Source organism: Pteronotus mesoamericanus, unplaced genomic scaffold, assembly GCF_021234165.1.
Source record: "Pteronotus mesoamericanus isolate MK-2021 breed Mesoamerican mustached bat unplaced genomic scaffold, CSHL_Meso_final scaffold_85, whole genome shotgun sequence".
NCBI classification, from domain to species: Eukaryota; Metazoa; Chordata; class Mammalia; order Chiroptera; family Mormoopidae; genus Pteronotus; species Pteronotus mesoamericanus.
The window spans coordinates 35,187,315-35,212,704 of NW_026555329.1; the positions used below are offsets into that span (position 1 = coordinate 35,187,315).

The 25,390-nt window shown below is 34.4% G+C and overlaps 1 protein-coding gene across 1 annotated transcript in view; it reads right to left on the reverse strand.

Annotated features, from left to right (window-relative positions):
• Positions 1 to 25,390, reverse strand: part of FBXL13 (F-box and leucine rich repeat protein 13) — a 234,885-nt gene that overhangs the window by 164,107 nt on the left and 45,388 nt on the right. The window contains exons 5-6 of the mRNA XM_054564349.1: positions 24,778 to 24,873; positions 21,624 to 21,756 (exon numbers count right to left, since the gene is read on the reverse strand). Coding sequence (XP_054420324.1) covers positions 21,624 to 21,756; positions 24,778 to 24,873 — 229 coding nt within the window. The remainder of the gene's footprint in view (positions 1 to 21,623; positions 21,757 to 24,777; positions 24,874 to 25,390) is intronic.

Sequence of the window (25,390 nt, forward strand, 5' to 3'; positions counted from 1 at the left end):
GAGTTCAAACAATGGTTATAAAGATACTCAATGAATTTGGGAAAAAATAGAGAACTTCAACAAAGAGATAGAAAATATTTTTAAAAACTATAACTGAAAAATACAGTAACTAAAATGAAAATAATACTCTAGAGAAAATCAACAACAGTTAGGTGATTCAGAGGAACAAGTCAGTGAGCTGGAAGACAAGGTAGTGAAACTCATTGAATTGAAATAGCAAAAAATAATAATAATGAGGATAGATTAATGAGGATGTTGACCTCTGGGACAACATCAAGCATACAAACATTCACAGAGAAGAGAGAAAAAGAAAGAAAACCTATTTTAAAAAAAATAATGGCTGAAAACTTCCTTAACCTAGTAAAGGAAATACACATTCAAGTCCAGGAAGCTCAGAGAGACCCAAACAAGAAAAACCCAAAGAGGTCCACAGCAGGACACATCTTAGTTAAAATGCCAAAATTCAAAGACAAAGACAGAACCTTAAAAACAACAGGGGAAAAGCAGATAATTGTGTACAAGAGATACTCCATAAGATTATCAGCTAATTTTTCAGCAGAAACTTTGTAGGACAGAAGGGAGTGGCATGATATATTCATAGTAATGAAAGGGTGAAAACCCACAATCAAGAATTCTGTAAGCAGAAAAGGCCAAAACTAAAAATACAGGAAATATAGGAAAAATATGTAGGCAAGAAAAAAATAACACTAATAAAGGCAAACATTTAGTAAAAATGGTAGATCAACCAATTATAAAGCTGTTGAGAAGGTTAAAACACAAATGTAGTAAGAGCATATGTAACTACAGTAATAAGTAAGGGTTACACACATGTGGCACAACATATAAAATGTATAAACATAAACATAGGCTTGTGAGTAAAATGTGTAGTGGTGTAAAATGTGTAGTAGTGTAGAATGTGTTCAAATGTAAATGACTGTTAGTTAATAGATTGCAATAAAGATAACTTCTTATACAGGGTCTGGCACAAACAATAGGCCTTTTTATTGCAAAATCATAAGCATGTAATTCTTCAACATAACAATACCACACTTGAGCACACCATATGACATTTTAGGTGAAGTGTTCAAATTAAAACTATAAATTATTTTACCCATATTATTACCCTACCAACCACACTCAAGCAGGTGTTACTTCTGCTGGACCCTGTATAAATCTCATGGTAACCACAAAGCAAAAATCTATAATACATACACAGAAAATAAAGAAAAAAGAACCCAAAGAGATCACTTAAAAAGTCATAAATGTAAAAGATTAGAGAAAAAAGAAGAAAGGAACAGAGAACTACAAAAACAACCAGAAAATGATTAGTAAAATAACAATAACAACATATTTATTCATTATAACTTTAAATGCTCTAATCAAAAGACACAGGATGAGGAAAGGGTTTAAAGGGGATGAGTGGTATGGGAAAAATACAATTAAAAAAATGACATAGGATGGCTGAATGGATTTTAAAAATACAAGATCCAGGTACACGGTGCCTGCAAGAGACTGACTGCAGATTGAAAGACACACACAGACTGAAAGAAAAGGGTTGGAAAAATATATTTCATGAAAATGGAAATGAAAATAAAGCTAGGGTAGCACTACTTATATGAGACAAAATAGATTTTAAAGCAAAAGCTTTAACAAAAGACCAAAAAAAGCAATTTATAAAGATAAAAGGATAAATTCAACAAGAGGATATAATATTTGTAAACATTTACTCATCCAATGTAGAAGTACCTAAATACATAAAACAAACATTAACATGCATAAAGGGAGAAATAAATATTACAATAATATGAGGGAACTTTAACACTACAATTACATAAATGGATAGATTATCCAGAGAAAATCAACAAGGAAACAGTGGCTTTAAATGACACATTATTTCAGGTGTACTTAATAAACATTTACAGAACATTAATCCCCAAACAGCAGAATACACATTCTTTTCCAGTACACATAAAAATATTTTCCAGGAAAGACCATGTTAGGCCACAAAACAAGCCTCCGTAAATTAAAGAAGGTTGAAATTATAGCAGGCATTTTCTCTGATCACAATGGTGTGAAACTAGAAATGATTACCAAAAGGTGGGAAAAAAATAAACACATGGAGACTAAACAGCATTTTACTTAACAGTAAAGGGGTTAACAAAGAAATCAAGGAGCAAATCAAAAAATATCCTGAGGAAAAATGAAAATGAAAACATAATGATGTAAAATCTTTGGGATGCAGCAAAAGTAGTGCTAACAGGGAATCACAGTATTACAGGCTTACCTCCAGAAACAAGAAAAACCTCAATTAATGTAAACTCTTATAACTAAAGGAACTAAAACAGAAGAACGAAGCCCAAAGTGAGGAAAAGGGAAGAAAATAATAAAAATCAGAATAGAAATAAATTAATTAGAGAATAAAAACAATAAATCAATGAAACTAATAGCTGGTTCTTAGAAAATAAAAAACAAAATACATAAACATTTAGCCAGACTAATCAAGAATAAGAGAGAGAAGACTCAAATAAATAAAATTAGAACTGAAAGACAATAAGTGACAACAAACACCACAAAATTACAAATGATTATAAGAGAATAGTTATCATTATACGCCAAAAATTGGACAACCTAGAAGAAATGGATAAACTTCTAGAAACATACAATCTTACAAGACTGGATTAGGAAGAAACAGAAAAATATGAACAGACTTCTTAGTAGAAACAAACTGAATTAGTAATCAAAATATCCCCACAAGCAAAGTCCAGGATCAGAAGGCTTCACTGGTGAATACTAACAAACATTCAAAGAAGATTTAATACCTCTCCTCAAATGATTCCAAAACAAAATGAAGAGGGGGGAAAGTTTTAAGCTCATTTTACAAGGCCACAACTACCCTGATACCAAAGCCAGACAAGGATGCCACAATGGAAGAGAGTTATTGGCCAATATCCCTGATGAACAAAAATGCAAAAATCCTCAACAAAATATTAGCAAACAGAATTCAACTATACATTAAAAGGTTTATACGCCACAGTCAAATGAGGCCTATTCCTGAGATCAAAGATAGTTCAACATCCACAAATCAGTCAATAAGAAATGCCACATTAGCAAAATAAAGGGTAAAAAATTGCATGATCAAACTCAATAGGTGCAGGAAAAGCATTTGGCAAAAATCCAAAATCAAGTTATGATTTTAAAAAAGAACTCTCAATAAAGTGGGTATAGAGAGAACATACCTTAACATAATAAAGGCCATGTATGACAGACCCATGGCTAACCTCATATGCATTGTTGAAAAGCTGAAAGCTTTTGCTCAAAAATCAAGAACATGACATAGATGTCCACTTTCACCCCTATATTCAGCCATCGTGTTGAAAGTCCTAGTCAGAGCAATTAGGCAAGTAGAAGAAATAAAAGGCATACAAATTGGAAAGGAGATAGTAAAACCATTACTGGTTGCACATGACAAGGTATTACATATAAAGAACCCTAAAGACTCTGCCAGAAAACTGTCAGAACTAATAAATGAATTCAGTCAAGTTGCAGAATACAAAATCAATATACAAAAATCTGTTGTATTTCTATATACTAATAGCAAACTACCAGAAAGAGAAATTAAGAAACCAATCCTATTTATAATTGTATCAAAAAGGTTAAAATATCTAGGAATAAATATAACCAAGAAGGTGAACACCTGTACATAAAAACAACAGACCTTGATGAAATAAATTGAAGAAAACAAAAATAAATGAAAAAATATTATGTGCTTATGGATTGTAAGAATGATATTGTTAGAATATCCATACTACCCAAAGAAATATACAGGTTCAATGCAATCCTTATTTAAATTCCGATGGCATTTTTCACAGAAGTAGAACAAAAAATATGAAAATGTGCATGGAACAAGAGACTCTGAAAGGCAACGCAACCTTGAGAAAGAACACTAAAGCTGGAGGCATCAACTGCCCTAATTTAAAACTATATTACAAAGCCATAATAATCAGAACCATATGGTATTGGCATAAAAACAAACACACAGAATAATGAAACAGAATAGAGAAACCAGAAATAAATCATGCACATATGGTCAATTAATTTATGATAAAGGAGTCAAGACTAGTCAATAGGGAAAAAGACAGTCTCTCCAATAAATGGTGTTGTGAAACATGGACAGCCACATGCAAAAGAATTAAACTGTACCACTGTCTTATATCATACATAACATTTAATTAAAAAATGGATTAAAGACTTGAATGTAAGGACTGAAACCATGAAACTCCTAGAAAAACACATAGGCAGTAAGTTTCTTGACATAGGAATTTATGATAATTTTTTAAATCTGACATTAACAGTAAAAAACAACAAAAACAAAAATAAGCAGGTGGGACTGTATCAAAGTAAAAAATTTCTATACAGCAAAGGAAACCATTAACAAAATGGTAAGGCAACTGACTGAATGGGAAAAATCTTTTGCAAATCGTACGTCTGACAAGGAATTAATGTTCAAAATATATAAAGAACTCATACAACTCAATAGCAAAAAAAAGTTTAAAGGGAGGGGGCAGAAGATCTGAATAGATATTTTCCAAAGAAGACACACATATGGCCAACATATACATGGAGAGATGCTCAGTATTACTAGTCATCAAGGAAATTCAAATCAAAATGAGGTACAACCTCACATCTGATAGAATTGCTATTATTTTTTTTAAAAGAAATAACAAGTGTTGTTAAGAATGTGAAGAAAAGGGAGCCCTTGTACACTGATGGTGGGAATGTAAATTGGTTCATCTACTATGGAAAATAGTATGGATGTGCCTCAAAAAATTAAAAATAGAGCTACCATATGGTCCAGCAATCTATTTCTGGGTATATATATCCAAAGAAAATTAAATATTAACTCAACAAGACATAAGCAGCCTCAAAGCCCCATGTTCATTGTTTCATTATTTACAATACCCAAAATATGGAAACATTTGTGTCCATCAGTTGATGAGTAGATAAAAAGCATGTGATACACACACACACACACACACACACACACACACACACACACACAATGGAATATTATTCAGCCATAAAAAAGAAGGAAATCTTGCCATTTGAAACAACTAGAATGGATCTTGAGGATATAATGCTAAGTGCAATAAGTCAGACAGAGCAAAACAAATGCCCTGTGTTTCACTTTTATGTGGAATTAAAAAAAAAATCAACAAGAAAAATTAGGCTCATAGATACAGAAAACAGATTGGAGTTGGCCAGAGCTGGGGGTGGGAGAAATGGGTGAAGGTGGACAAAATGTACAAACTTCCAATTATAAAATAAATAAGTCCTGGGGATGTTATGTAGAGGATGGTAATGATAGGTGATAATACTCTATTGCTTATTTTAAGATTACTAAGACAGTAGATATTAAAAGTTCTCATTACAAGAGAAGAAAATTTGTCACCATGTATGGTGGCAGGTGTTAACTAGACTTATTGTGATTATTTCACAATGTATACAAATTTGAACCATTATGTCATAAATCAAAACTAATATAATTTTATATGTCAATTATACTGCCATTAAACATTTTAAAACTAAAAAAAAGAAATCTGTATTAATATGCATAATAAACAAAGAGAATGGGAAGTTGGAAGCATTGCCAAAGCTGGTGGCTCAGGAAATGACTCTACATATGAGGATCTGACCACGCTGCCCATTTTACCAGTAGTTTGGGTCAGGGTTGGAGACTTGGAGATATTGGTTCTCAATGCAAATGTATTATTCACTACGAGGTATTAAAGGCAGCTCTTAAATTTGAAGTGCTGTTACTGGGATGATGTAGTAAATTCACTTATTGTTCATGATTGCTCAGTGTTGAATATTAAGAATACAATACCCAAAAGAGCCAGGATTTGATGTTGGAGAAAGCCTGGATGGGACCTCAGAATGAGATGAAGGCATGCAGTAGGAACATGAAGGATCTTGATACAAATGAGGAGATTAAATCTGAGTCAGAGAAAGGACCTAAATTACTGTCTAGTTTAATTTCAGGGAACAGTGGAGGATTTTATTGCTTGATTTTTATATTCAGTATTATGTCCTGGGATCTGTGAGCAATAAAGCTCTGGAACAAAGAGAAATAGAAATTTGTCCAGACCATCCAAAAGCAAGTCAATTGAAGCTGTTAATATCTCCTAGGGATTAACCTGCAGTACATTATTGAAAGCTTAAGATTTTCCCTCTTTCTGTACAGAGGGTTTACTTGCTTGGGAAGCATAGTTGATCAATGATGGAATGAACAGTTAGGAACTTCCTCTTCTGCCAGTTTCTTACTTGATAGTTTAGTAACTTACCTTGGGAATTTCCCTATGTTCAATAGATGATGAAGTTCAGGAGAGATTAATAAATAAGTTATTTTATAATAGTCAAAATTATAATAATCCTGAGATCTTCATACTTCAACATATATGTCTTTGGATAAACACTCGTTTTTTTGTTTTGTTTTTTTTTTACTTTCTTGCTAGTCCTACAATTCTCCAATTTTTCTGAAGTGCATAAAATTTACTGGAAGCTGAGGTCTCCTAAGTCCTAAACCTGAGTCAGTTCTGATCTAATGCCTGGTTATTTGGGAAAGACACTGACATTAAACAGTTCAGATTTTTTATTTACCAACTATTCCATCCTCTAGAATGTATGCTCTGAATCAATTAATGCCTCTTTATGAGAAATCTGAAAAAGTCTCCTGCTCTGGCAAGTAAAAGCAATTCAGTAATGAGACTCTACTTGCCTGAATTCTGTAAGGCATCGATGTCCCTTTTTATAGGAAGAAAGGTGTTGATGAGCGGAGGAGGATGTAATATGCAACCAACAAATCAGTATCAAGGAAGAAATTAGTAATAATAACTCATGTGGTAGTGGACAATCTGGGAAATTAGTTAATAATTTCAATTTTTAAAACTTCAGTATTGTATCCCATGAATTCTAGAAACAAACATTCAATCCCAGGGTTATTCACAAATCAAAACTTCTTTGGAACTGTTCTCATCCAGCCAATTTTTGAGTAGGTGGAGAAAAACTTACAAAAGTCAAGTGGGGCTTCATATCTCCAATATATCTGTTTTACTCAGGCCCAACAACAAAACTGCTGACCTTAAAAATCACTCTCTGTACCCTTGCCAGATATTTGCTAAAGTATGTTAGCACATACTTATGAAAATGAACAAAGGAAACATCACTTAAAGTGGAGTCAAAAAGCCCTGAAGGGGTCACTCACACACTACCACTTGCCAGCAGCCTAGATAATCAAGAGAAAGGAGGAAGATAAGAATGATTTGGACAAGGGAGGATACTATTTACATAGAAGTTTCATCTCCTGCTTTTAAAAATGGGAGGTACTCGTTTTGTTTATTGATTTGTTTTCTAAGCTCATTAAACAGCTTATCTGTATTTTCTTGCATTTTGTTGAGTTTTTTCAGAACATCAATCTTGAATTCTCTGACACTTACATCACATAAATCAGAAGTACTTTACCAAAGAAATTGAAACTTTAAAAAAGAACAAAACAGAAATTCTGGAGATGAAAAACTCAGTTAAAGAGATCGAGAATGAACTTGTGAGCTGAGCAAATAGAGTAGACCACATGGAGGAAAGCATTAGTGATATCAAAGATAGAAATCTAGGAATGATGCAGACAAAAGAAGAGACTTGAGCATTAGAAAAGCAATGATTCTATCCCTCCTCCTCTCTCTGAAAATAAATAAAATATTTTTTTAAATGAACAAACTCTTACAAGAACTATCTGACTCCATTATAAAGAGCAATATAAGAATAAGAGGCATACCAAAAGAAGAACGAAGGGAACAGAGAGTCTATTAAAATAGTTAAGAACTTCCTAAACCTAGAGAAAGAGCTAGATCCTCAAATCTGAGAAGCAAACAAAACACCTAATTACCTCAATCCAAAAAGCCTTCTCCAAGGTACGTTGTATATAAACTATCACATATTAATGACAAAGAAATAATTCTTAGAACAGTCAGAAAAAAGAACGTAATTTATTAAAGGAAAGACCATCGGGTTGTCATCAGACTTCTCAGCAGAAACTCTACAAGCTAGAAAAGAGTGGAACAAAATATTTAAACTAGTGAGGGAAACTACCTGATGAGAATTTTATATTGAGCTAAGTTATCCCTTAGATATGAAAGAGAATTAAAGACTTTTCCAGACAAAAAGAAGCTGAGGGAATTTATCACCAGAAGACCTCCATTGCAGGAAATATCCAAAAAAGGTTATTCTACCTGAAATAAAGAACAAAAAGTCACAAATCTATGAATAAGATCCCCAACACACTTACACATAAATGGGTAATTTGTGAAAACAAAAACATAAAAAGGAAGGAGGTAAAGGCCAGAATTTGCAAAGGAAGATAGAGACAGATACATTCAAAAGAAAAAGTACTACTATATATGAGAAACTTTTTTTTCCATAAACCTAATAGTAAATACACACACACACACACACACACACACACACCCAAACAAAACAAAACTGAGATGCATAACTTAAAAAGGGAAACAGAGGAATAAGGTATGGAATACCACCAAACAAAATGGACAGAAACACAAAGGAAAAGGACCGATGGAGACATAGAGATACCAGAAATCAAAAGATAAAATTGTTATAAGAAATCCCTACACATTAATAATTACCCTAAATGAAAATGGACTGAATCATCAGTAAAAGGCACAGAGTAGCAAATTGGATAAAAAAGCAAAATTTAGCTATATGCTGCCTTCAGGAGACACATCTAAGCTGCAAAGACAAAGTTAGACTCAAACTGAAAGAGTGGAAAATGATTCTCCAAGCAAACAGCATCCACAGTAACGCAAGTGCAACCATACATATATTTGTCAAAACAGATTTCAAGATAACAAAAGTAATGAAAAACAAAGGTGGACATTTTATAATGATAAAGGGGGCACTCCATCAAGAAGACACACACTCCTCCTCTCATATTCCACGTAGCAATATTTTCACCGATATGCTCCCTAGAACAAGGGACATAAAGGAAAGAATAAACAAATGGGACTTTATCAAAATAAGAAGCTTCCTCACGACTAAAGAAAACATTAGCAAAATGAAAAGGGAATCAACTGTATGAGAAAATATATTTGCCAATGACACATCAGACAAGGGTTTGATTTCTAAATTACATAAAGAACTCAGGTGACTCCACTCCAGGAAGACAAACAAACCAATTAAAAACTGGGCAAAGGACCTGAAAAGACATTTCTCCAAGGAGGACACACACCGGTCCCAGAGATATATGAAAGGATGCTCAGCATCACTAGCCATCAGAGAGATGCTATATAAAACCACAATGAGATACCTCTTCACACCGGTCAGAATGACCATCATAAACAAATCAACAAACAACAAGTGCTGGCGAGGTTGTGGAGAAAAGGGAACCCTAGTGCACTGTTGGTGTGAAGGCAGTCTGGAGCAGCCACTGTAGAAGACAGTATGGCATTTCTTCAAAAAGCTAAAAATGGAACTGCTTTTTGGCCCAGCAATTCCACTGCTGGGATTATACCCTAAGAATCCCAAAACACCAATTCAAAAGAACCTATGCATCCTTATGTTCATAACAACATCATTTACAGTAGCCAAGTGCTGGAAGCAACCTACGTGCCCAGCAATAAATGAGTGGATCAAAAAAATATGGTACATTTACACAATGGAATACTATGCATCAGAAAGAAAGAAAGAGATACTGCCCTTCACCACAGCATGGATGGAACTGGAGAGCATTATGCTAAGCGAAATAAGCCAGGGGGCGAAAGACAAATACCATATGATCTCACATATAAGTGAAACCTAATCAACAAAACAAATAAGCAAGAAAAATATAACCAGCAACATTGAAAAAAAGAAACCCAACAGTAATGAGGAAAAAAAAAACACATGCTCCTCAATATAAGTACACCCAATCAGGGAACACCTAAATATATAAAGCAACTACTAACAGAACTAAAGGGGTAAATTGACAAAAACACAATCATAGTTGGGGACTTAAATATTCCATTGACAGCTGTATATAGATGATTCAAACAGAAAATCAATACAGAAATACTGGTCTTAAAAGATACATTAGACAAAATGGACATGATTGACATTTACAGAGCCTTTCATTTTAGACTATCAGATTATATTTTCTTGTCCAGAGCCTATGGGACATTCTCAAGGATAGACCATATGTTGAGTCACAAAACTAGTCTCAACAAATTTAAAAAGACTGAAATCATACCAAGCTTATTCTCTAACAACAATGCTTTGAAATTAGAAATCAACTAAGAAAAAAAGAACTACTAAACTTCGTGACATCATGGATGGAACTGGAGAGCATCATGCTAAGGTAAATAAGCCAGGGGGCGAAAGACAAATACCATATGATCTCACCTATAAGTGGAACCTAACCAACAATACAAAGATGCAAGGAAAATAAGACCAGCAACACTGAAAGGAAAAGAAATCAACAGAGACAAGAGGGAAGGAGGGGGGGAGCAGGGAAAGGGAAGGGAAGGGGAAAGTCAAGGAACATATACCAAGGACTCATGGACAAAACCAAAGGGGAAGAGCTGAGGGAGGGAAGAAGGGAGGGGGCAAGGGAAAGTGGTGGTGGGGAAACAGAGACAAATGTATTTAATAAATAAATAAATAAATAAATAAAATGACTGGGTCTAAGAAGAAATAAAAGGTGAAATCAAAAGACATGGAGAGACAAAATGAAAATAACAATATGACATCAAAACTTCTGGGATGTAGCTAAAGCCTTAATTGGAGGGAATTTTATATCATTACAGCTCTTTCTCAAGAAACAATAGAAATCCCAACTAAACAACTTAACATTACATTTTAAAGGACTATAAAAATAACAAAAACAAACCTAAGTCATCAGAAGAAAGGAAATAATAAACATTAGAGCAAAACTGAATGAAAAATGGAACAAAAAAAAGACTATACAAAATAATAGAACAAATAGGAGGTTCTTTGAAAAAGTTAAAATGTACAACCCCCTGGCTAGACTCACTAAGGAAAAAAGAGAAAAGATTCATATACACAAAATAAGAAATGAAAGAGAAAAAGTTATCACTGAGAAAAAGAAAAAGTATCACAGCTTTACAAAGGACCATACTAGAATACTATGAAAGACTATAGGCCATCAAATTCAATAACCTGGAAGAAATATATAAGTTCCTAGAAGTGTATAACCTTACTAGACTAAATCATGAAGAAATGGAAAATCAAAATACACAGATGAACAGTGGGGAAATTGAACAATCATAAAAAACCTCCCAAAAAACAAAAGTCCAGCACCTGATGGCTTCAATAGTGAATCCTAGCAAACGCTCAAAGAAGATTTGAAACATATCCTCAAACTCTTCCAAAAATAATTAAACAAACAGCAGTACTTCCTAACACATTTTATGAGAGTAACATATCCCTGATACCAAAACCTGGCAAGGATCACACACACATACACACACACACACACACACACACTCTCACCCCAAACAAAAAAACCCCTACAGACCAATATCTCTAATGAATACAGATGTAAAATCCTAAACAAAATGCTAGCAAGCTGACTACAACAATACATTTAGAAAAATTATACATCATGATGAAGTGGAGTTCACTCCAGCAGCACAAGGATGGTTCAACAAGCACAATTCCATCTATGTACCGTACCACATTAACAAAACAAAGGACAAAAAAATATGATCTTATCAATAGATGCAGAAAATGTATTTGATAAGATACAACATCTATTTATGATTAAAATACCCATTAAAATGGCTATAGAAGTAAAGTGCCTCAAAATAATTAAGGCTATATATGAGAAACTCTCAGCTAATATCATACTCAATGGTGAAAAACTGAAAGCCTTTCCTCTAAAATCAGGAACAAGACAAGGGTGCCCACTCTCACCAGTCTTATTCAGCATAGTTCTGGAAGTCCTACCCAGAGCAATCAGGCAAGAGAAAGAAATAAAAGGCATCCAAATTGGGAAGAAAGAAGTGTCACTTTTTGCAGATGACATGACTCTGTATATAGAAAATCCTAAAGATGCCACACACACACACACACACACACACACACACACACACACACACACACACATACTTCGAAACAATAAACAAATCCAGTAAAGCTGCATTATACAAAATCAATGTACTAAAATCCACTGCATTCCTATATACTAACAATGAAATTTCAGAAAATGAAATGAAAAAAAAAAACAGAATTTCTTTTGCAATTACAACCAAGAGAATAAAATGCCTAGGAATAAACTTAACAAAGGATGTGAAGGATGAATGTACTGAAAACTACAAAGCATTATTGAAATAGATTGTAAAAGACATTTGGAAAGAAATTCTGTGTTCATGGATTGGAAGAATCAACATAGCTAAAGTGGCCATCTTACCCAAAGCAATACACAGATTTAATGCAACCCTTATGAAAACCCTGTCATTTTTAAAGTAATAAAATAAAAAAAACATCAGGTTTGTATGGAACCACAAAAGACCCCAAATAGCTAAAACAATCCTGAAAAAAAAAAGAATGAGGTCAGTGATATCACTCTACCTGACTTCAAATTATACTACAGAGCAACAATAACCAAAACAGCATAGTACTGGCAGAAAAACAGGCACAACAGACCAATGGATATGACTCAGCCATAAAAAAAAAATGAAATCTTGTCATTTGTAACAACATGAATGGGCCTAGATGTTATTGTGCTGGGTGAAATAAGTCAGATGGAGAAAGACTAATGCCATATGGTTTCATTTATATGTGGAGCCTAAAAGCAAAACAAACAAACAAGCAGAACAGAAACAGACTCATAAATACAGAGAACAGACTGGTGGTTGCCAGAGAGGAGGCAGGGGTTAAGGGACTGGGTAAATAAGATGAAGGGATTAAGAAAAATAATTGGTAGCTACAGAATAGTCATGGGCATGTAAAATACAGCATAGGGAATATAGTTAATAATTTTGTAATAACTATGCATGGTGTCAGGTGTGTACTAGGTTTATCAGGGCGATTGCTTTGTAAGTTATGTAAATGTCTCATCATTGGCTTGTACACTTGAAACATATAATATTGTATGTCATTGAAAAATAAAAAAATTATTTTAAAAATGAAAAATTCAATAAATAATATAAAGTTATTTTATTCTAAATTTTGGTAAATATCAAAATTACAAGTACAATTCCTGTGGCCATTCAGCCAAACAACCTAAAAGTTCAGCAAATATGTAACTTCAGTCTAACAATCAGGGTGTCAAACTTTTTACCAGAAGACACACCAATAAATAATCTGACCTTAGCTGGAGGGAGGGAAGATTAAAAAGTTGAAACAACTCTGAGAGTGACTTTTTATCTTTGATATACTCAAAGTTGCTAGAATTGAAACTGATTTTATTAAACAATCTTTGACAAGTAAAAATTATTAGAAAGATGAAACAGGTATTAGATTTACTTAATAAATCAAGGTCTACTCAGGCTTGCATGTTTAATTGTTTCTCTGATAAAGACATTTATACTAAGAATTAAACTTCCAGGACTTCCAGCCAAGATAGACGCATAGGAAGATACACTTTGCCTCTTCACACAACCAAAAGAAAGACAGCAACCAATTTAAAACAAAAAGACAACCAGAACTGCCAGAAACTGTATGGAAGTCCAACAACCAAAGATTTAAAGACAAATCATTCATCCAGACAGGTAAGAAGGGTGGAGATGGGCTGCTGGGGCAGAAAGGACACATGTCAAGGTGGTGGCTGGAGGACCAGGCAGGCAAGATGCCAGCTGGCAGACTGGGTGGTCCCATATTTGCATGTGTATAAACCGGAAGGAATATCTGGGGAGCAAGACAGAACACGCAACTCAGGGATCCAGTATGGGAACAGAAGGCCTCAAAACCTCTGGCTGTAAAAACCTGTGGGGAATATGGCAGCAGGAGAAACTCTCAGCCTCACAGGAGAGTTAGCTGGAGAGACCCACAAGGTCCTAGAACATAAACAAACCCACCCACCCAGGAATCAGCACCAGAAGGGTCCAATTTGCTTGTGGGTAGTGGGGGAAGTGACTGAAAGCCAGCAGAGATCTGAGCAAGTGGCATAGTTCCCTTTCTGATGACTCTGCTACATATAGCATTGCAACAGAGTGACCTGGGTTGCCCTGCCCTGGTGAATACCGAAGACTCTGCCCCTTCCAATGTAATAGGCACACTGAGACAAAGAAATATGGCCCAAATGAAAGAACAGGTCAGAGCTCCAAAAATAGAACTAAGTGATGAAGAGATAGCCAACCTATCAGATACACAGTTCAAAACAATGGTAATCAAGTTGCTCACAGAAATGGTTGAGTATGGTCACAAAATGAGGGGAAAAGTGAAGGCTATGCAAAGTAAAACACAGAAAAATCTACAGGGAACCAACAGTAAAGGGAAGGAAAATTGGACTCAAATCAATGATTTGAAACAGAAGGAAGAGACAGACATTCAACCAGAATAATAACAGAAACAAGAACTCAAAAACATGAGGAAGAAGCTTAGGAACCTCTGGGACAACTTTAAATGTTCCAACATCTGAATCATAGGGGTGTTGAAGGAGAAGAGGAAAAGCAAGACATTGAAAACTTATTTGAAAAAATAATGAAGGAGAACTTCACCAATCTGGTGAAGGAAATAGACTTTCAGGAATTCTAGGAAGCTCAGACAGTCCCAAAAAAGTTGGACCCAAGGAAGCACACACCTAGGCACATCATAATTAAGTTACCCAAGATTAAAGATAAGGAGAGAATCTTAAAAGCAGCAAGAGAAAAGGAGACAGTTACCTACAAAGGAGTTCCCATAAGACTATCAGCTGATTTCTCAAAAGAAACCTTACAGGCAAGAAGGGGCTAAAAAGAAGCAATCAAAGTCATGAAAGGCAAGGACCTACATCCAAGATTACTCTATTCAGCAAAGCTGCCATTTAGAATGGAAGGGCAGAAAAAGTGCTTCCCAGATAAAGTCAAGTTAAAGGAGTTCATCATCACCAAGCCTTTATTATATGAAATGTTAAAGGAACTTATCTAAGAAAAAGAAGATAAAAAAACTATGAGCAGTAAAATGACAACAAACTCACAACTATCAACAACTGAACCTAAAAACAAAACAAAAACAAACTAAGAAAACAACTAGAAGAGGGACAGAATCACAGAAATGGAGATCACAGGAAGGGTTATCAGGGGTAAGGGAAGGGGGGAGAATGGAGGAAAAGGTACAGGGAATAATAAGCATAAATAGTAGGTACAAAGTAGATGGGCAAGGTTAAGAGTGGTATAAGAAATGGAGAAGGCAAAGAGCTTATATGTATAATCCATGGCCATGGACTAAGGTGGGGGGAATGCTGGTAGGAGAGGGGTACAGGGTAGAAGGGAATAAAGAGGAGAGAAATGGGACAACTGTAATAGCATAATCAATAAAATATATATATTTAAAAATTAAAAAAAACACTTAAAAACTAATTAATACCAATCCTTTCCAAACACTTCCTAATTTATTCTATAAAACTGGTATTACCCTGATAACAATGGCAAATACATCACCAAAAAAGGGGAAAACTACAAACCAATATTCCTTTTAAATATAGATGCAAATCCTCAACAAAATACTAAACAGGATACAGCAGCATATTAAAAGGATTATGTACCATGAACAAATGAGACTGACACCAAGAAAGCAAGGGTGGGTCAACATAAAAAAATCAATCAATGTATTAAACTATATTTAATAGAATAAAGAAAAAACTTTGTCAGTGGATGCAGAAAAAGCATTTGACAGAATATGATACCCTTTTATGATTAACAAAAAAACACTTAACTATTTTAGGAACTTGAGGAAACTTCATCAAGCCAATAAAGGGCATCTATGAAAAACCTACAACTAACACCTTACTTAATTGTAAAAGGTCAAAGGCTTTCCCTTTGAGAACAGGAACAAGACAAGGATGTCTACTCTCACCATTTATTCAAGATTGTATTGGAATTCTAGCCTGAGCAACTAAGCAAGAAAAAGAAATAAAAGGCAAAATAGATATGGAGTTTTCATGTTGGGGGGATGATAAAAATATTTATGAATTAGAGACTGATGATGGTTGTACAACATTGTGAATACTCTAAAAACCTCTAATTGTATTCTTTAAAAGGGTAAAATTTTATGTTATGTGAATTTTATCTCAATAAAGAAATTAAATAAAAATTTCCAGAGATACAAGCCTTGTTATTCCTCAGAAACTAATTCTACTGTTCAACCATAATTACTATCATAACAATCTTAGGTCAAACCAAAACCTTGAGTATTGTATCTTGTTTCTATTTCTTTCTTCTGGAAACATAGATTTTATTTAATAGCATATTTAATATATATTTTCTGTATATGTATATCTGTGTATATATGTATATATGTATAAACACATAGAGAGAGGGACAGTGTTTTTCTGCCTAATACAGTATAGTTAATAATTACTTCAATACATTTTACTACTAAAAAAGTAATTTTTTTTTAAAAAAATTTATTTTTAAATCATATTTATTCTATTACAGTTGTCTCAGTTTTCCCCCCTTTGCCCTCCTCCACCCATGCCACCCCGTGCCCCACTCCCACAGTCAATTCCCATTCTGTTGTCCATGTCCATGGGTCATTCATACAAGTTCTTTGTCTGCTCGCTTCTCTTTCTTTCCACCATTGTCCTCCTTCCCCATCCCCTCTGGTCACTTTCAGTCTGCTCCATGTTTTCATGCCTGTGGTTTATTTTGTTTGTTAGGTTATTTTGTTGAACAGATTCCATTTATAGGTGAGATCAAATGGTATTTGTCATTTACCCACTGGCTTCTTTCACTTAGCATAATATTCTCCAGTTCCATCCATGTTGTCGCAAAAGGTAGGAGTTCCTTCTTTCTTTCTTTGTTTTTAAATGCAGATTGATTTTACTTATTTATTTTTTTAAATGTCAAGATACATTATAAAATGTTTAAAAATTTAAATCTATTATAAAGTTTCAACAATTAAAACAACATGACACCTGCACAGAAATAATCAAGTAGATCAATGAAATAAAATGAGCATCTATAAACAAACATATATATCTAACAATGTAATATAAGATTAAATTGGTATTTCAAATCAATGGGGAAAATAAGGCTTATTCTACAAATAAGATGCATCGACCACTATTACTTGAAATAAAACAAATATAGAGCCCTATTTCACACATTATACAAAAAAACATTCAGGTGAGTTAAAAATAAATATGCAATATCTAAGGAATTTTAGGAGAAATACAAAATAATATTTTTCTTATCCTGAAGTAACATATTCAAAACCCACAAGCTATAAAGTAAAATATTGACAATATGACTATTTAAACATTTAAGACTATATAGTGATATACATATTAAAAAAGTTAAAGGACAAGCCATAGAATAGGAAAGTATTTGCAACAAATCTAAAAAGGGGTTAATAGTGTTCTTTTAGGGAAAAAAATTCTACAAACATTTAATCAAAAAACCAATAAAGAATACTAAAAAGTCATTTAAAGCTTTTAAAAATAATAAAAATAGGCAAGAAATATACAAAACAGGTTTAGTTTCAACAAATAATAAAAGAACAATTACAATAAAATTGTCACAATCAGATTTATAGGTATTTAAAATATTGGTAATATCAAGTATTGGCAACTCTGAAAGAAATTGAGTATTCATAGACTCTTTCTTCATCTTCTTAAAGCAGTCCTTTTAGCATATGTTGCAATGCTGGATTGGTGGAGGTGTATTTTTTTAGCCTTCTGTCTGGGAAGCTACTTATTTTGTCTTCCATTTTAATTGAGAGTGTTGCTGAGGGGAGCAGTCTTGGTTGCAGGTCTTTGCTTTTCATGACTTAGAGTATTTCTTGCCATTCCCTTCTGGCTTGTATTGTTTCCGTTGGGAAGTCAGCTTCTAGACATACTGGGGCTCCCTTATATATTACTACCTCTTTCTCCCTTGCTGCCTTTAGGATTCTCTGTTTGTCTTTGATACTTGCCATTTTAATGATGATGTGTCTTGGAGTGGGCCTCTTTGGGTTCCTCTTGAATGGGACCTTCTGTGCCTCCTGGACTTGTGTGACTTTTTCTCTCCTCCAATTAGGGAAGTTTTCCATCATGACTTTTTCAAATAGGTTTTCTATTCTTTGCTCCTCTTCTTCTCCTTCTGGTATCCCTATTATATGGATATTATTACATTTCAGGTTGTCCTGCATTTCCCTAAACGCCTCTTCATTCTTTTTGAGCCTTTTTTCATTTTCTTGATCTTTCTGGGAGCTTTTCTCTGCCTAATCTAGTCTGCTTTTGAATCCTTCTACTGTGTTCTTCAATTCAGAAATTGTATTCTTCATTTCCTCTTGCCTTTTATTGATAGTTTCTATGTCCTTTTTCATGCTGATATAGTTTGCAGTAAGTTCCTCATAGTTTCCCTGTAGTTTTTTGTATTCTCTCTGAGCTCACTGAGCTTCCTTAGAACCATTGTTTTGATCTCAGTATCTGATAGTTTACTTGCCTCTATTTCATTTAGTTCTCTTTCTGGGGATTCCTCCTTTCCTTTTGACTGGGGAGTGCTTCTTTGTCTTCCCATTATTTGTGAGACTCTTCTTTTTTTGCTTCTGCTTCTTAAATTGATCTGTCCTGATTTCCTGACTTTGTGGTGTGAACTTCTATGGTAGGAGACCGCTGTTTTTTCTTTCTGGATCTGCCTGTGATGATGTCAGCTGTTGACCCTGTCTGACCTTATGTAGACTGTTTGAGACTTCCAGGAATCTACAGTCTGTGGCTCTTTCAGTTGTTAATCTAGTCACTCTGCACTCAGCAGTCAGGCTTAGACAGCACAGGGCGAGGCTGAAGCCCTCCTGGGAGTGGGGATATTGTGTCTTCTCACATTGTTACCATTCAGGGGAATGGTCTGCCTGAGCAAGATGGCTGCTGCCATAAGGGGGATGAGTCAGCACCAGGATCCCACTGGCTGCTCTTTCAGTTCTCTCCCTAAAGCCTTCTTCCCCAGTCTCTCCTCTGGCCTCTCTAGCCCACTCTGCTCTTGCGTTTCTCAGAGACCAGGCTAAGTGGCTACAAATAAAAATTTATGCCTTGGCCTTTTAAATGTCTCTTTGTTTCTCCAGCCACCTGTCTCTGGCAGAAAGCAACCCTGCCACTTTTCGAAGCTCACTATTTTCTGTGTACTTTTTGGGCTCTGGTGCTGTAGGCTGGAGATCCCGACTTATGGTTTAGTTCCCACTCATCTCAGGGGATCCAACTGGCTGATTCAATATCTTTCTGGTGCTGCCACCCATGAGCACCCTGCCCATCTTCTTGAGTCTATCGCACTCCCTACCAGTTAGCTTGTGCTAAAGCTGATTCTTCTGTCTGTCCAACGTTTCAAGGCTCCTCTCTCACTATTGTTCAATTGTTTATTCCAGGTGGTCTCTCCACAATTTAGTTGTAATTCCAGATTGGTCCTGGGAGGAGGTCAGTGTGACTTCTACTCACTCCTCCCCTATCTTGATTCTCCTCAAAAGCAATATTTTTTTTCAAGATGGCAGACTAAGCATATGTTTCAGCATTCTTCTCCTGCCCAAATTCCAAAAACTACATTTTTGTTTTTCAAAATCTATAATACTGCTGGAGAACAAAGCAGGAATTATCTTGGTTGATGAGAAATTAATAGTTTCTAAATGTCTAAGGCAGATACAACCAGAGTAAATGAGGAATATGCAGAACATGGCTGCTGTAAAAATGGAAATAGTATTATGGTATATCCCTATATATATAGTGTATCCCAGAAATTAACAGGTCTAATAGTATTAATGCTATTCTCATTAAAAATAAGAAAAAGGAGCAGAAAAAAAAGAAGACAAGTTGGCTATATATCCCTGCTACTGGAAAAAAAATATACAAGAATAGGAATGAATGAAAATAAAACTGTTAATAGTTCTAGATGATATAATAGTTTACCTAGGAACTCTCAGTCAACCGACAAGCCAAACAAACCGAGATGTTAATGCATGATTAGATACAATAATATCATACCAAAAATACTCTATCTTTCTTCGGCAACAGCAATAACAATTCATAATTAATCCATTCTGTATATTTTATTTTTTCAATAAAAAGTTACAAATAGAGTAGAAACTCTTTGCAAGCTCCTTCCCCATTTCATTCAACTCTCTTTAACTCAGAAGTAACCAGTATATTACATTCGGAGTTTTTCATTCCTATGCATGCATTTATAGTTTGCTGTGTGTGTGTCCTTAAAAGTATATATAGTGTATCCCAGAAATTAACAGGTCTAATAGTATAAAATAAATTATATATTATTTGAATAACATATATTCAAAATTGTGTACAGATGGTATTATATTATATATTTCCTTCTGCAACTTGCTTTTACCCATTAACAGCTGTAGACCCATTCATGTTGATATTTACATGTTTAGGGCATTCTTTCTGAACATCTGAAATCAATATAGATGCATACTTTCTGAAATATATTTCTTTTAATTTCCCAAAATATTTTTGGACAGTAAAAAATGTACCTTAAAAGATATATGGGTTAATACAATGTACACAAGTGTGATGATATAGGAAGTCGGGCCTTCAATAGCTAATTAGGTTATAAGGGTAGAGCTCTCATGAATAGGAGTAGTGCCTCATCCAAGAAAACCCAGAACATTCTCTCACCCTCTTTCTGCCATGTGAGGATATAATAATAAGATGGCAGTCTACTAAGGGGAAGAGGACCCTCACTCAAACCTGACCATGTTGACATCCTGAACCAAACACCCATCTTCCAGAACTGTGAAAAACAAGTTTCTGTTGTTCATAAGCCAGCAAATCTATGAAACTTTATTATAGCAGCCTGAACTAGACAGTTAAAACAAATATCACGATGAAAGTACAAAGCAGCTTGGAAAAAATGGGAGATAACTTCAGTGTCCCTCAACAGGAAGAAAGTTAAATAATTATGGTACATCCATAGTATGGAAAATAATTTTAAGTATTTAAAACTAACTTAGTAGATATATAAGTATTGACATGGAAAGATTTCTAAGATGTAAAAGCAAATATACAACAATATGGTCCCTTTCAAGTAAAAAATTTTAATTTGTATTTTTAATCACATATATGTCAATATGTTTTAGAAAAACAGAAAGCATCATATTGAATACCTTTGAGTAAGTGAATTATTTTTAGGGAAATTTTCCTTTTATTATCCACTGTTAGAATTCTTTAAATGAGAATATGTTCTTCTATTGTTTTTTTAGGAGATAAATTGATACATAGACAGACAAATGTTAGACAAAAACAAAGTGGTCAGTTTGAATGGGACAAAGAATTAACTCCCAGATTATACAATCCAGTAAGAGCTGACTTTATTACAAGCTCTATAGATTCCTATAATTAGCATTGTTATGGCCCAAGACTGTAACAAGTTTCCATTTTTACTTTTTTTATATTTGTTTAATTAAAAGAAAACAAAAGTAGTTGTAATTAACATACTTACTGACAGATCTCAAAGTTTTCAATCGTAGAAGACAACCACGAAAATTCAAGCACAGCACATTTAGACGCCACCTTTCCAGAGTAGACACTATATATTTATCTGTGATCATATTTTTTACCGTGGAAAAATCAATCTAAAAAGGATAAACAAAAGACATTAAAAATAAAAAGATCTCTTGAATGTAACATTTTTAAATATTTTTAAAGCTTCAAGAACTAAAATTTCTTTATCACATCACTTATTTTGGGAGCTTTTGTTGTTGATTTTCATGGTCCTTCCATACCTTAATTACAAACAGATTTTTTTCATGGTCATTCCTAGGTTTAATTACAAATAGATTCAAAATGTTCAGTGTAGGTCAGTAGCCATCAAGGTGAGAGCCTCCCATTTGCCCCAGCTTGGGTCAATTGTCTTGGAGTGGCTTGGATGTCTCCCATCATCCCAGGTGACCCCCGAAACTGCCCCCTACTTCAATGTCAAAGCAATCTGGGTTAATATTTCTGCCTCTTGTTTTATGAGCACAGACCATGTGTTGATTCCTTGGCTATAGGAAAGACAATTTAGAATGTGTGGTTTATAATGACCTTTTCATAAATTACAATTTGGAGGTCATTCTAGAGAAAAGGAAAGATGACCTGAGTGGACCTGGTCGATTGTATGTAAAACTGAAGAGCACAGAGGTTTATGTGAGTTCTTAATGGTGAGGGCTGGTTGATAAACAATAGCATTGATATCATAGTATTAATAGTATTTTTCAGTTAAATGGTTAAGTTTACAAACATCTAAATTTTTCCTTCTGAACAAAGCAATTCCCAGTGCTAAATGTTTGTTATAGTTGTGCCACATTTGAGCATTCACAAATAAAGGCAAAAGTAATTAATGATGAAGGGCAACATAGAATTGTGGAAAGAGAAATGTGCTGAACATAATGAAACTTAACTTCCTATCTTGGCTTTGTTCTTCACAACCATGTGCTCATATATTCTCCCTCTTTACCCAGTGAAGTCTGAGCAGAAATGCTGGCTTTTTCTGCCAGGATTCTGCGGGACTTGTTCTAATCTTAATATTGGACATATTCTTTCTCTTCCAGACCATTTGGATTCATTTTTTCCTTCTTTATGGGTTTTCCAAAGGAAAAAAAAGTAACATCCCCAATCTGTTACAAAGTAAGAAATATCTTACTTTAAATTATAATTTACTTTGATTCTCAAAGTGGGGTCCCAGGACCAGCAGCATCAGCATCACCCAGTAACCTGCTGGAAATGCAATTTATCAAGCCCCACCCCAGACCTTCTAAGACAGAAACTCTGGGTGGCAACGAGCAATTGTTTTAACAATCCCTTCAGATGATTCTGATACATGCTAAAGTTTGAGAGTAACTGCCTTAAACTAAAAATAAATTTAAAACAGGAATGGTTAATTTGTTAGCTATTATGGGTTAGCTGAGACAGAAGCACCTTTTCTTCTTGCCATTGTTGCACAAGATAAGAGCAGAACAGTACAGCCAAGCAAAGTAATGGTGCTCCGATGGGATATAAATATGCTGAGATGACTTATCAAACTAGAGACCCCATCATCTTGTCAACCTCTCAGTTTCTTTCTGTAAATTTTAGAGTCTCTGCAGAATGGCCCTGACCATCTATTCATAGGTGAGTCTGAGCACAAGGTATCTTTAGCCTTCCAATTATTAACAATTAAAATGCAGTGGTAAAGTCAGCCATTAACTGGACTTTAGGCAACAGAGAAAACGTTGCCACTGCAGCATTGGTTGATGGCATAAATGGTCATGGTTGTTGAGATTAAAGTATCCTCCATGAAACAGAATAGAGAAGTCATTGGGGATAATACATGCCTATTTTTGTTATTGGCTGAGATTTCTCCCCAGTGTCTTTGAAATGAGAAACACAGACATGTTCTAGGTTACAAGAATAGTACAAAAATAGTATGATGACAAGAATAGTACAGAGGTACCAGCCTAGAGGTCCATTTTAGAAAATGCCTGAGTGTATGCATGTCTGTGTGCATATAAACACACTAATAACAAACCTTTGTTTACATGTTGTATATTTTAGCCCAATTTCATGCTGTTGTTTTATCCTTTTTTCCATATTTAAGGCTTCTTTGTTCTGTTTTTTGAACTAATTATAGTTGCTGATATTTATTTCATGCTGCTTACATATAGTCTGTACACTCAGAACTTTACTTGCATTATCTCAATTTCTCTCTGCAGCATCCTAAGCTAGCCTGGCAGATACAATGAAACTTTGTTTCAATCTAAAAATAATATTCAATTTATTTCTACCATTTAAATTAAAGAATACTAATAATGTATCTCTTAAAATAACATTACCTTTTTATCTCATCCTTCAGGCTTGTGCCTGCACAAAAGAGAAACAAGTATACCTACTCTAGGTGGCCACATAGCCAGGAGAGGGAAAGAAGGTAGTCACTACTACATTGGGCTTAAAGTAGTCCATTCTCCTTTAAAAACTAAAATACACTCATGCATCGCACGACGACTTTTCAGTCAACAATGGAGCTCAAATATGAAGATGGTTACATAAGAGTATGATGGAACTGAAGAATTCCTGTCACCTAGTGAAGTTGTAGCCATTGTAACATTGTAGCGCAACACATTACTCACTTATTTGTGATGATTGTGATGTAAACAAACCACTGTGCTGCCAGTTTTAAGTATAACACATACAATTATGTACAGTATATAATATTTGATAATAAATTACTATGTTACTGGTTTAGGTATTTACAATACTACTTACTGTTATTTTAATGTGTACTCTTTCTATTTATAAAAAAAAGTTTGCTGTAAAAAAGTACGCTGTTTTATGCCAGCAGCAGCCTCATACTTCTCTTGTTTACCACATATTTTAATTGCATCATTTTTCTCTTGTGCTTGATTTACTTTCATGTTGCTTTTTACAGTAACATGCTGTGTAGGCTTGTAGCCAAGGAGCAATAGGCTATACCATGTAGCCTAGGTGTGTAGTAGGCCATATCACCTAGGTCTGTGCAAATGCCCTCTATAATGTTCACACAATGGCAAAATCACCTAACAATGCATTCCTCCGAACATATCCCTATCGTTAAGTGGCACATGACAGTGAAAACATAGCTTCAGGAAGCAACTACTTACACCATTCCACAATGAGCTTATTTGTGTCATTGACATCCAGGAGTGACATACTTGACCACATATTACCATGTCTCTTAAACTGAGGTAGAAGAAAATCTAAACACAAAGGAAAAAACATACAATTTTGAAAAATATGAATTTTGATACAACTCTTCCACTTACCTTTTTGCAATAGATAGTGATTAATGTAATTCATATATTGTAGAAGCAGAAATTTAAGTGCTGGAAATTTATCTGAAGATAGCCATTTTAACTAAAAATCATAACTTATCTGTTGAAATAATGTGATGTTTTTAATGACCATTGCAGAGGATGATACGAAAGACAGGCAGATTTATTTTCTGAACAAAAGTAGCATTCTTCTAGAAAATTAGTGATTTCAAAATAGTAGCTGGTATATAGGAAGCATTCAATAATAGTTTGCTGAACTGAACTGGATTCTTTTTCTAAAACTATAGGATCCCTAGGAAAGATCAATAAACCCACCTTGGCTCTATTTCTGGAAAATATGATAGACTAGAAAATCTGGAAATCCTCTTGATATGAAATATCATTACGTATTAAACATTTTTAAATATTTCTTTAATTTTTTAAATTTCAGCTTCATTGAGAT